Source organism: Myotis davidii, unplaced genomic scaffold, assembly GCF_000327345.1.
Source record: "Myotis davidii unplaced genomic scaffold, ASM32734v1 scaffold73, whole genome shotgun sequence".
Taxonomy (NCBI): Eukaryota; Metazoa; Chordata; class Mammalia; order Chiroptera; family Vespertilionidae; genus Myotis; species Myotis davidii.
In genome coordinates, this window is record NW_006286675.1 from 6,801,222 (window position 1) to 6,813,028 (window position 11,807).

General features: G+C 44.2%; 1 protein-coding gene across 1 annotated transcript in view; it reads right to left on the minus strand.

Annotated features, from left to right (window-relative positions):
• GRK7 (G protein-coupled receptor kinase 7) overlaps positions 1 to 11,807 on the minus strand; it is a 30,434-nt gene that overhangs the window by 4,422 nt on the left and 14,205 nt on the right. Inside the window, 1 exon segment of the mRNA XM_006758369.2 lies at positions 3,570 to 3,844. Within this exon segment, the coding sequence (XP_006758432.2) occupies positions 3,570 to 3,844 (275 nt within the window).

Sequence of the window (11,807 nt, forward strand, 5' to 3'; positions counted from 1 at the left end):
TCACCATGCATAGTTATTACAATATGACTGACTATATTCCCCATGCTATATTTTACATCCCTATAACTATTTTGTTGCCACCAATTTGTTTTTTTTTAATCCCTTCACCTTTTTCACCCAGCCACCCAAACCCTCTCCCCTCTGATAGCTGTCCATCTGTTCTCGATGAGTCTGTTTCTCTTTGGTTTGTTAGTTTATTTTTGTTCATTAGATTCCACTTCACTTTATTTTAAATGCTCGTAGGTGCACTGGGGAGGGGGCACTTGGCCTCTCTGCTATGTAACATGCTCTCCAGGCATTCGCTCTGCTTTGAAGGACACCCACAAAATTAATCACATTTGAGTGAATTTTTTACTGCATTAAAAAATTTAAAAAAAAATATTTTAGAGACAGAGGGAGAGGGAGAAACATCGATGTGAGAGTAGAACATCAATCCCCTGCCTCCTTCCTGCACGCCCCCTACTGGGGATTGAACCAGGGCATGAATGAATTTTTTAAAACTATGAAGAGCTGAAATGAAAATGTTGGAAGGTTTTCTTTTTCACTGAACAGCTGGTTTTAATATGACTCTTCTTTAATGTTGTAAACAGTTATATTCAAAACAGGCGCAACAACATATGCTTTATAAAAAGGTTTGATGGAGCAGCTTCAGGCTACGATCCAGTGCTTTAAGGTGGCATTTTCTGGAAGAAGTTTGTCAACATCTCATTGTATAGACCCGAAGTGTGCTTATAAAAGTACTGAGATAGATCCTCAAACACACCACGTGGGTGGTATTCCCTCGGGGGAAGCCGTCTAACGAGATTGCTCCCCTGTGTATGGTGTCAGCTGGGTACTAGCCTTATCAGGGTGATCACTTCGTAGGTTATATAAATGTCTAATCACTACGTTGTACACCTAAAACTAATATAACATCGTACTTCAACTGTAATTGAAAAATACATTTAAAAATATGAAAATAAAATAAAAGGGACTGTTCGCTTCCCTCATTGCCTCAGCCACTGTAGGTATGCCCTCTGATACTCAAGAACCAGATGGTAGAGATGGTCGGTGGTCACCACATCCAGGTCTCTCCTTCCTGGGCACACAGAAGACAACACTGGCCAGCCCCCTCACCCTTAGCGAGGGCCCAAGGAATGTTCTGGCCATGAGAAGTGATATGTGAAGTGGGCCACTTCCCGGCTGAGGCAGCACAAAGCTCCCAGGTTCTCTTCTCAGGCCATGGCACCTGGGAGCCACCAGATGGATACAGCCATGCCCGGCCGGTGTGGTTCAGTGGTTGAGCGTCAACCCATGAACCAGGAGGTCACGGTTTGATTCCCGGTCAGGGCACATGCCTGGGTTGCGGGCTGATCCCTAGCGGGGAGCGTGCAGGAGGCAACCAATCGATGGTTCTCTCTCACATCGATATTTCTGTCTCTCCCTCTCCCACTCTAAAAATCAGTGGGAAAATATCCTGAAGTGATCCCTTCCTCTCTGAAAACAATAAAAATATATGTTAAAAAAAAAAGATGGAAGCAGCCAGGATCTCTGAGCCACTGCTCAGCAGGGAGACGCCCACTGTATTAGCCAGGTTCTCCAGAGGGGCAGAACCAAAGGATCCAGAATGCACCACAGTGACATAAAAGTTATTTTGAGCTAAGGGCATTTGAGAGTCAGCAGAGGCACATGTGCATAAAAGCAGAGCCTCCTAAAAGAACTCAACTCATCAATCCTCTCCCCGGGGAATTTCAGGAGTTTTGGAACCAGGGAGGACTGACTCATATTGCCAGTGACAGAAATCAACACCACACCAAAAATAGATATTGTCACAAAACTATCGTATCTCCCATCTATTCTCCCCAGGGCCCGTTTATTTGCCCTAAAAGACATTCATTCTCTCACAGTGCCCACCCCCACCAGTACTAACAAGTCATTTGCTTGCCTGTAAGTGCCCTTCTCATCCTCCCCTTCCCCTCTTAAGATGGCACATAAGCCCCCAATTCTAACCACCTCCTCACATCTGTCTGTGAACTCCTGCGTATGTACATAAAGGACAATGTCTTTTGCCAGTTTAGTTTGCAGGTCTCCATTCTTGAACCTAAGAGGGTAGAGAAAAACATTTTTCCTGGTGGAGGCTTGGCAAGTCCAAATTCTTTAAGGTAAGCTACCAGGCTAGAGAGCCAGGGAAGAGTCGCAGTTCAAGTCCAAAGCTAGGTTTTCTGGGAGAATTCTCTCCTCTCCGAGGCCTTCAACTGATTGGATGAGGCCCATCCACATTCTGAAGAATAATCTGCTTTACTGGAAGCCTACTGACTTATATGCTAATCTCATTTTTAAAAATATTTGCAGAAACATCTAGTATACTGCTTGATCAAATATCTGAGTACTGTGGCCTCATCAAGTTGGTACTGAGTTTAACCATCATACCACCCTCCCTGCCCATTTTATATAGGAGGATACTGAGACTCAGAGAAAGTAACTCAATTACATGAGGTAAAACAGACAGGACATAGCAGATGACAGCAGAGCTGGAATGGGAGTCTGTGGCTCTAAGCCCTTGTTTTTCTCCCTCTGCCAAGGGTTTCTTCATAGGTCAACTTTTATGTATTTTTTTTTCTTCTAAAATATCTTGATCTTATTATTCCATTGTAAGCAATAAAACTTGACTTTCCTCAAAACTAATTTTGACCATATTAACTAATATGTCAACATCATATGTATTTACTAAATATCTGTTGACTGGTTGATGATATTTTACAGAGACTTTTAATAGGGGAAGAATTTTCCAGAGCTTTGGCACTCAGTACTGGTGTTTTAATTTTATTTTGAGCTTTAATTTTTGAATAGATAATTTATTCGTGTCATTCAAAATTCAAAAGATAATAGGGTTCTATAGTGGCAATCCTCATTTGCATCCCTGTCACCAGCCCCCAATTTCCCTTTGTAAGAGGCAACCAATCCTATACATTCCTTGTATACTCTGCTTAAAATGGTGTATGCAGCTATTTGAATTACATATTTTCTTTCTTCTTTTTATATATGCTGCTTTGCCCCTCACTTTTTCAGTTTAAAATATATCTTAGAGATAGTTCCATATCAATTGCTCATAGAGTTTGAAAATATCAGAAATACCTAACCATATAATATCCAAATAATAATCCTATATAATAAAAGGGTAATAGGCAAATTGACTGAACGGCAGAAGGACCCACCAGTCACTATGACGTGCACTGACCAACAGGGGGCAAATGCTCCATGGGTCAGTGTGCTCCCACTGGGGGAGGGCCGCTCAGCCACAAGCCAGGCTGATGGCTGCTGAGCACAGCAGCTGTGGTGGGAGCCACTCCCGCCTCCGCGGCAGCGCTAAGGGTGTCCCACTGCGGCCATCAGTTGGACATCTCCCAAGGGCTCCTGGACTGCTAAAGGGTGTAGGCGGGGCTAAGGGACCCCCGAGTGCACAAATGTCCTCTAGTAGGACAATAATAACACAACGTAATCCCAAAGCTTTGTCGTTAACCCACAACATTCTCCAAATGCCTGTGGACAATGCTGACATCACGAATCATCTCTATTACATGGTAATTTACCTGCTTCCTAAGCGTTGCTCTGGTTTCTTAGCCAACAAGAGTCTGCAAATATCTTTGGCTTCCTCTGTGAAGTTATCATGTTGGAATGTGACCTCTTCTTTCAGGGTTCTTTGCTTTAAATCCTCTTTACTGATTTTTTCCTTGTAATCTTTGAATGGTGTTCTTCCAGCAACCATTTCATAAATACTGCATCCCATTGCAAACCAGTCCACGGGATAGGAGTAACTCACTTTTTCCATTAGGATTTCAGGCGCCATATAACCATTGGTTCCAGCCTGAAACACCCAAACAAAAACAGAACAAAACAAAACAAAAACACTAATGTGAGCGTAAGAGAAGTTGTTGATTGTCTATCCAATACCCATTCTCCTTTTATTTTCTTGTTAAGGGGTTTATTAATTTACTAGAGGCCCAATGCATGAAATTCATGCAAGAGTAGCCTTCCTTCCCCTGGCTGCCGGCTCTAGCTTCCTCTGGCACCCAGGACCCAGGCTTGCTTCCTTCCGGCCGCCTGCAGGCACCCAGGACCCCAGCTTCCCCCGCAGCCCCGGCTTCGTCCAGAGGACGTCCAGTCTAATTAGCATATTATGCTTTTATTATTATAGATTTGGCATGACATTGTGTCTAGCCCATTCTATTCCCTGCTTTCTCAGCAGGCTCTGGGGCAGTCAGGGCAGGTCACAATATCCATTGGGTTAATGACATATAAAAAGGACTTGGCTGGAGTGCACTATGAAAGCGACAATGTAGCTGCCCTTGAAGAGAAAAAATCACTTGCCCTCTCTTAATCTCCTCACCTCATCTTTAAAGGTGAAAAGTTCAAGTGGATTCTCTAAAACCTCTAAGTTCTGCGTTTGTTTTATTTCTTTATTAAACAATTTTTCTCCTTTAAAAAATTGATTTTAGAGAGAGGAAGGGAGAGACAGAGAGAGAAAAACACCGATGTGAGAGAGAAACATTGATCGGTTGCCTCCCACACGGGCCCTAATGGGTGACCGAACCTGAAACCCAGGCATGGGCCCCGCTTAGGAACGGAACCTGTCACCCTTTGGGGAACAGAAGGATGTTCCAACCAACTGAGCCACACCGGCCAGGCCTGTCTGCTTTCAATCACAGGTAACAGGAAATTAGATGCATTATTTTTTTTAAGGTTATAAGGTTGAGCACTTCATTGTTAATTTTGAATGTTCACATAATATGTTCACATAATGTTATCTAATCTATGATGTTTCCTACTCTATTTGCTATGTAGTAATATTAACATCACATATCTTGGTCTGTCTGTCTCTGCATTAAAAAGTGAACAGTCATTTAATCTAGAAAATCGCACATATGAAACTTCATTTAACATGCATGACCATATAAGAGGTAGGCATCTCTACTGATAATATATACCAAACGACCACTGAGTTAAAAAAAAATTATATATATATATGTAAAATACACATAACATAAAGTACCGATGTTAGAGAGAAACATTGATCAGTTGCCTCCCACACGGGCCCTAATGGGTGACCGAACCTGAAACCCAGGCATGGGCCCCGTTTAGGAATGGAACCTGTCACCCTTTGGGGAACAGAAGGATGTTCCAACCAACTGAGCCACACCGGCCAGGCCTGTCTGTTTTAAATCACAGGTAACAGGAAATTAGGTGCATTATTTTTTTTAAGGTTATAAGGTTGAGCACTTCATTGCTAATTTTGAATGTTCACATAATGTTATCTAGTCTATGATGTTTCCTATTCTATTTGCTATGCAGTAATATTAACATCACATATCTTGGTCTGTCTGTCTCTGCATTAAAAAATGAACAGTCATTTAATCTAGAAAATCGCACATATGAAACTTCATTTAACATGCATGACCATATAAGGTAGGCATACCTCTACTGACAATATATACCAAACGACCACTGAGTTAAAAAAATTATATATATATGTAAAATACACATAACATAAAGTTTACCATCTTAGTCATTTTTAAATGTACAGTTCAAGAGAATAAAGAACATTCACATCACTGTGCAATGAATCTCCAGAACGCTTTTCATCTTGCAAAACTGAAACTCTAATATCCACTAAACAAAAATTCCCCAGCCCCTGGCAACCACCATATTACTTTCTGTCCCCATGAATCTGAATACTCTAGGAACCTCGTATAACAGGAATCATACAGTATTTGTCACTTTTTGTGACTGTGTGGGATTTTAGTACATTCATTCATTCAACAAGTATTTAACGAATACCTACAACATACCTTGTAATGATAAACTATGTATTTACATGACAATATGTTTTTCCCCCCAAACTAAGTAGCTTTTGGTTAAAGCATAATGTATAACTTCTCCAGCAATTAAAAATGCAAACAAAAACACCTTAAAGTGACAATAAGCTTATATTAGAGCAGTAAGACTTAGAGCAATAGAAAATTTGATGTATCATCTGTTCCTGTCTTTCAACCAGGTTACTTAGCTTTGCAGTATGGACCTCAAAGAAATGACCCAGAAGGAAGAGAAAGGAATCTATTTTGAGATGTTCTTAGTTCCATTATTCATAAGCTAGAAACACCCACAATGCCCATCAATAAAGACAATAGACCAGAGACTAGTGTTAATACCAATAAGTGTATATATGCACACCTCACACTGGTGATCAAGTCCGCAACCCGGGCATGTACCCTGCCTGGGAATCAAACCGTGACTTCCTGGTTCATAGGTCGATGCTCAACCACTGAGCCATGCTGGCCAGGCAAATATATGTTTTTTATGTGTACAGTGTATGTAATGTCTTAGCATATTAAAGGATATTAAATTTGTAATAACTTTTACATGGATAACAAGAAACAAAATTAAATGACCCAAGCACTAATGAGAGGAGTAATTGGCTGTGCAAGAGAATTCTGGGAGTGACTGGGGTCTGGCAGGCTGGCATGAGTCAGCATGGCACTGCTGTTTTCACAGAGGCAGCGTGTGTGTAGTATGTAATTTGGGTGAGCGTATATTCCGGTTTGCCTGGGACAGTCCCGGTTTACATCTGTTGTTCTGGCGTCCTGTCTAGTTTTTCATTTGCCCGGACAAAAGGGTATTGTAAGCTCCTCTGAGGCCCAGGATATAGTTACTCATCTTTGTATCCAAACCAGGTACTTACTGCCTCCCTTGGTGCTTGCCCAACAAGACGGTGTAAACCGCAGTAAAAGCTGGTAACTATATGTTTTCCATTCACTATGGAGCCATTCCCTGCAGTGAGTTCTAGAGATACCAAGACATATAAGGCCTGGCGCCTGCCCTTGGGAACTTACAGGCTGGTGGAGACAGACAGGTCCAAAAGTTCATTCAATAAGGTAGGGTAAATGCCATAATGGGAGTATAAAGTCACAGGGGAGAGACTGCTATTCTGCTAACGGGCCTGTGCAGGAGATGAAGTCAGGAAAAATGTGAGGTGTTCAGGGACCTTTGAGGATCTTTAAGGAATTTGACATTCTGAAATATAAGGTCTATGGGATGCGATGGTGGGAGGGGAGGCTGGAGGGGGGAGGTGGATGAGTCTGAGAAATGCTGTAAGTCAAAGTAGCAAAAGACAATCCCAGTCTTCCCTTTTCCTTGTAGCTCTCTATTATAGGCCAGGAGGTTAAGTACTCCACCTCCCAGCATCCTTTGCACCCAGGGTGGTCATGTGATATGAGCAAGGCAAAGGTGCTGGGGGGTGGAGGTAGGAAAAAGAAGGGAACTTACTTTCAATACATAAAAGATATGATGGATTAATGGATCAACAGAGGGATGAATATCAGATGTAAACTGGGCAAGTGAATATATGGTTACCCAAATTACATATTATATGCACTGTTCCTGCTCCCCTGCCCACTCCCACTGCCCCAGAATATCCTAAACCTTGTATCCTTTGTAAGTATTTCACTATGAATCTCTAAAAGATAAAGTCATTTTATAAAAATCCAAAAACCAATCACTACAATACCATTCTCTCACTTAAATCACAATAATACTTTAATATTTTCAAATATCTGGATATGCTAATGCTGTCCCAATTGTCCTATATATTTGTCTTCCAGTTTGTTTAAATTTGGATTCAAATAATCCATATCATTGATGGATACGTCTCTTAAATATATAAATTCTTCCTCTGTTACCACCCCTTGCAAGTTTTTATTGGGAAAATCTGGCTAAACTGGTGAGTTTGCCACAGTCAGATTTTGCTGACTGTACTTTGGTGGTATCAGTTACATGTTCCTCTGTACTGTGTATTTCCTGTACATTGATAGCTAGAGCTAGAGGCTTAATTTTTCTATTGAGCTTTTCATTTCTGAAAATATGTTTTTATTTATTCTTTATTTTTTAAATTGATTGATTTGAGAGAGAGAAACATCAATTTGTTGTTCCACTTATTTATGCATTCGTTGGTTGATTCTTGTAATGTGCCCTAACTGGGAATTGAACCCTGACATTGGCATTTTGGACAATCCTCTAACAACTAAGCTACCTGGCCAGGACTGCAAATATGCTTTTATTAATATATAATTAGCATAGAATAATGTGCACAGGTCTCGGCTAGTCAGTTAAATACATTTTGAGAATTGAATACACCCACGTAAATGCCGCCTAAACAAGATATAGAACATTTTCGTCTAAGAAAGTTCCCTGTGCCCCTCTCTAGTCCATTCTCCTCCCAGGCAACCACTTTCTGGTTTCTGTCACTGTAGGTTCATTTTGTTGGTGCTTGGATTTCATAAGAATGAAATTGAATGGCAGATACATTTTTGTGTCTGGCTTTTTTCCCTTTTTTAAATTAACACTGTTATAGATATCCCCTTCCCGCCCACCCCGCCCACTTTGTGGCTTTTAGATGTTTCTGAGATTTATCCATGTGGTTCTGCAAACATATCAGTGTTTTGTTTTTTAATTTGCAAATATCCTTGTTGTTTTTCTCTGAGGGTTCCTTGCCTTATAGTATATGTTCTTGTTTCATGGATGCAATATCTCCTCTTAAATCGCAAAGGATATTAAGTATATTTTTAAAAATGGTCTCTTCTACTTCCTGCATTGTTCCTGTTTTCTACAAGTTTGTTTCTTCTGTTTTCTTTCTTTAAAAATCTATATATTTTTATTTCAGAGAAGAAGGGAGAGGTGGATAAATCAAGAGAGACAGGGGAAAGAGAGATAGAAATATCAATCATGAGAGTCACTGATTAGCTGCCTTCTGCACACCCCCTACTGGGGATCGAGCCTGCAACCTGGGCATGTGCCCTGACCAGAATAGAACTGTGACCTCTGGTTCATAGGTTGATGCTCAACCACTGAGCCACACTGACCTGGACTTTCTTTCTTTTTCCTTCTCATTGTATTTTATTTTAGAGAGCTTTCTGAAATGACAAATGATCTTTGATGATTTGTTCACATGTAAGAGTGAACACTAAAAGGCTTGCACCAAACTGATCAATGGATGGGCTTTACTGGAGGGGGATCCTGCCAACCCACGTCAATGGGGACCTCACCTGTGAGTATCCATTGACCTTGTTGGGTTGTTCAGTTTCCCCATAAAGATCCTCCAGGACCCTACCTGAGAGGTGTCAGCCTGCTCACCCTCATTCTGGGAGCCGAGGTGGGGAAGGGATGGAGGATCTCCCTGTATTCAGTATTTCACTATCCTCCTCAACTCTCAGTTGGGCTGTATGTTCCTATCCAGCTTCTCTCGGGTTTAATCTCTCCTGCTGGGGTGGGAGAGGCACAGAGGAAGACCACAAGCAACATCCAACTGCAGTTCAGACCGTGGTGGTCAGTTCTACTCTGTGTGTGTCACCCTTCCAATGAGCACATTTCGGAGCCGAGAGACTTTAAGGATTAGCATCGCTAACCAGGACCAGATAGACACCAGTTGCTCGGTAGGAGGTGGAAGGTGGAAGTGGAGAACATGCCTTGTCCTGGGAAAAGGCTTGTGAGGCGCCTCCTGGGAGAAAAATTAGAAATAATAGTGGACAGTACTAACTGAGCGCTTATCACATGCTAAATACTTTCTCAGGAGCAGTACCTGAATTTCTTGTTTAAGCTTCATGATAAGCCTATGAGACAGAGACTATTGTGTCCCCCATTTTGCAGATTAGAAAACTGAACCACAGAGAGTTAAACCTTGCCCAGGGTCACCCACCTGAGATTCCCACCCAGGTCTGCACTTTGAACCACGGCATCACACGGCCCCTATGGAAGTAGGTGAAATGGCTTTTCCTGACCCTCCACATCCCCTGCAGGATTCGTTTTCTCTCCCTAGAGCCCCTCCTTCCCTCTCCCCATGTGCCAAGTGCTAAGTGCTCTCCTTGTTCCATTCTGGCTTAAGCTGCTTTCCTTCACCCTTTCCCAACAAGTTCTCCTTTCTCTGCCGTATCTCTGTTCATCAGAGGCTGGCCGGACTGCTCCCACTACAAAGGCTGCTGGGCCGTGGGGGCCAGACCCTGCCGTATTCTGGGAACACGCTGTTCCCTCCCCAAGAAAATGAATGAAGAATCAGCCTCCGTCTTTCCCGCACTGTAGCCCGTTGGTGGAGTGGAAAAAACACCAGCCAGCCAGGGCAGCCCGAGATTCATTCCAAACAATTTTCGGGACTAACTTTGCCTCTTGGCCCTAGCCTAGACAGAAAAGGTGCTGGTGGGATTCTGAAGGGCACCGCCGCCTTGGAGAGTGGAGGTATTTCACAGAGAAGAATGGAATTAGAGGCGCACGCCAGAGTCCAAGCACCCAAATTCCATCGCAGCCTCCAGCTGAAAAAATTAATGGCCTGCCCTTTAAGCCATTTGTCTTCTGCATGTGAACTGCCTCCTCCGAGTGGGGTGGGAGGAGAGAATGGGCCAGGCAGCATGGGGCGGGTCGAGCCAGCTGACCTCTCTGGCTCAGTTTAACTCTTGCAGCGAAAAAGGGCCCCCCGCACATTAGTCTCTGCACCATCAAAGCAGTCGCTTTCAGTCTGTGTGACCAGAACTGCCATTGCCAGGGCTGTAGGGATCACCAAGTGTCAGCAGCAACACAACTCTGAATGGAGGTTTCTGCGTGGTTTGTCCTTTTTTTTTTTCTTTTGCTTCATTTTGTTTTGCTTTTGGTTTTATACATAGTGCCCTTTGCCAGATGCAAACAGTCAATACCTGGTTAGGCAACACAAAGTATGCCCAGCATTGTGGGGCCTCAGGCACCAGGCCTCACAGGGTTTAGGAAGCCATGGAGGGGCTACCCCCTCCCCAGCTGCCCCCTAGGGGGCAGCAAGAAGTCCTTCCACCACAGCCATGGCGTGTGGATTCTTAGTCCCATCAGGGCCACCTGTCACCTACAGGTGTCCAGACCCTGACACCCCACAGTGGGGTCAGGATCGGAGCCAGCCCTGTGCAGACACCAGCTACATCACTATTGCTGTTGGATGTGTGTTTCCACTGACCCTGTAGCCGCTGTCACTCTCATCCCTGGGCCCACAAGGGGCTGAGGGGCCGGGCCGGGGTGGGTGCATTCTGCACTCACAGGAGCCCCAATGTGGCTTTGGTCAGCAGTGGACTGTGACCTCGGAGGTGATGAGAACAGGGAGGGGCCTTCAGTGGGTCTCAGAGGGCACAGCTCCTATCTTAATAGTTGTACACACCCATAGAGCGGAGTGTGCGTGGGCACTTGCATGCACGTGCAGGTCCATCAAGGTCACAGTGAGGAGTAAGTCTCCCCTTTCACCGAACCTGGAAAGTTGGCGACCTTAAAGCCATCATTAGAAGAAGTGCCGGTGCCACGGCCCTGGTGCAGCCAGGTCAGGCTGGATTTGACGACCAGGTGGGGAGAGACGGACAAGGACGCTCTCTGCGCTTCCAGGCGGCAGGGTGGCCTGGGCCCAGCAAGCTGGCCAGCGGAGCAAGAAACCGCCCGCGGCTGTCTCCTCCGCCTCACTCCCCCCAGCTCATCACAAACCAGATCCACTTGACAGCACAATCCAAACAGAAGAGGGAATCAAAATGTACATCTTTTGTTTGCCGTGGCAGGAGAACTGTTGAGCAGAGGAAAAAAACAAGCTGAGCTTAGCGCTATCAGCTGTTTCCTGGGGTTCGCTCCTTCCTTCCTCCGAGGGGGGCCTGGCCGCTTTGTTCTCGTTCCCAGCTGCTCCTCTGCGCCTTTAAGCGGTGGCCTTTGCAGACCTCGGAGGAATGCAGCCTGAGACCCCAGGGGACTTGGTTCCAAGGCTCCGCCCTCCCCGCCCACGCCCCCCCCAT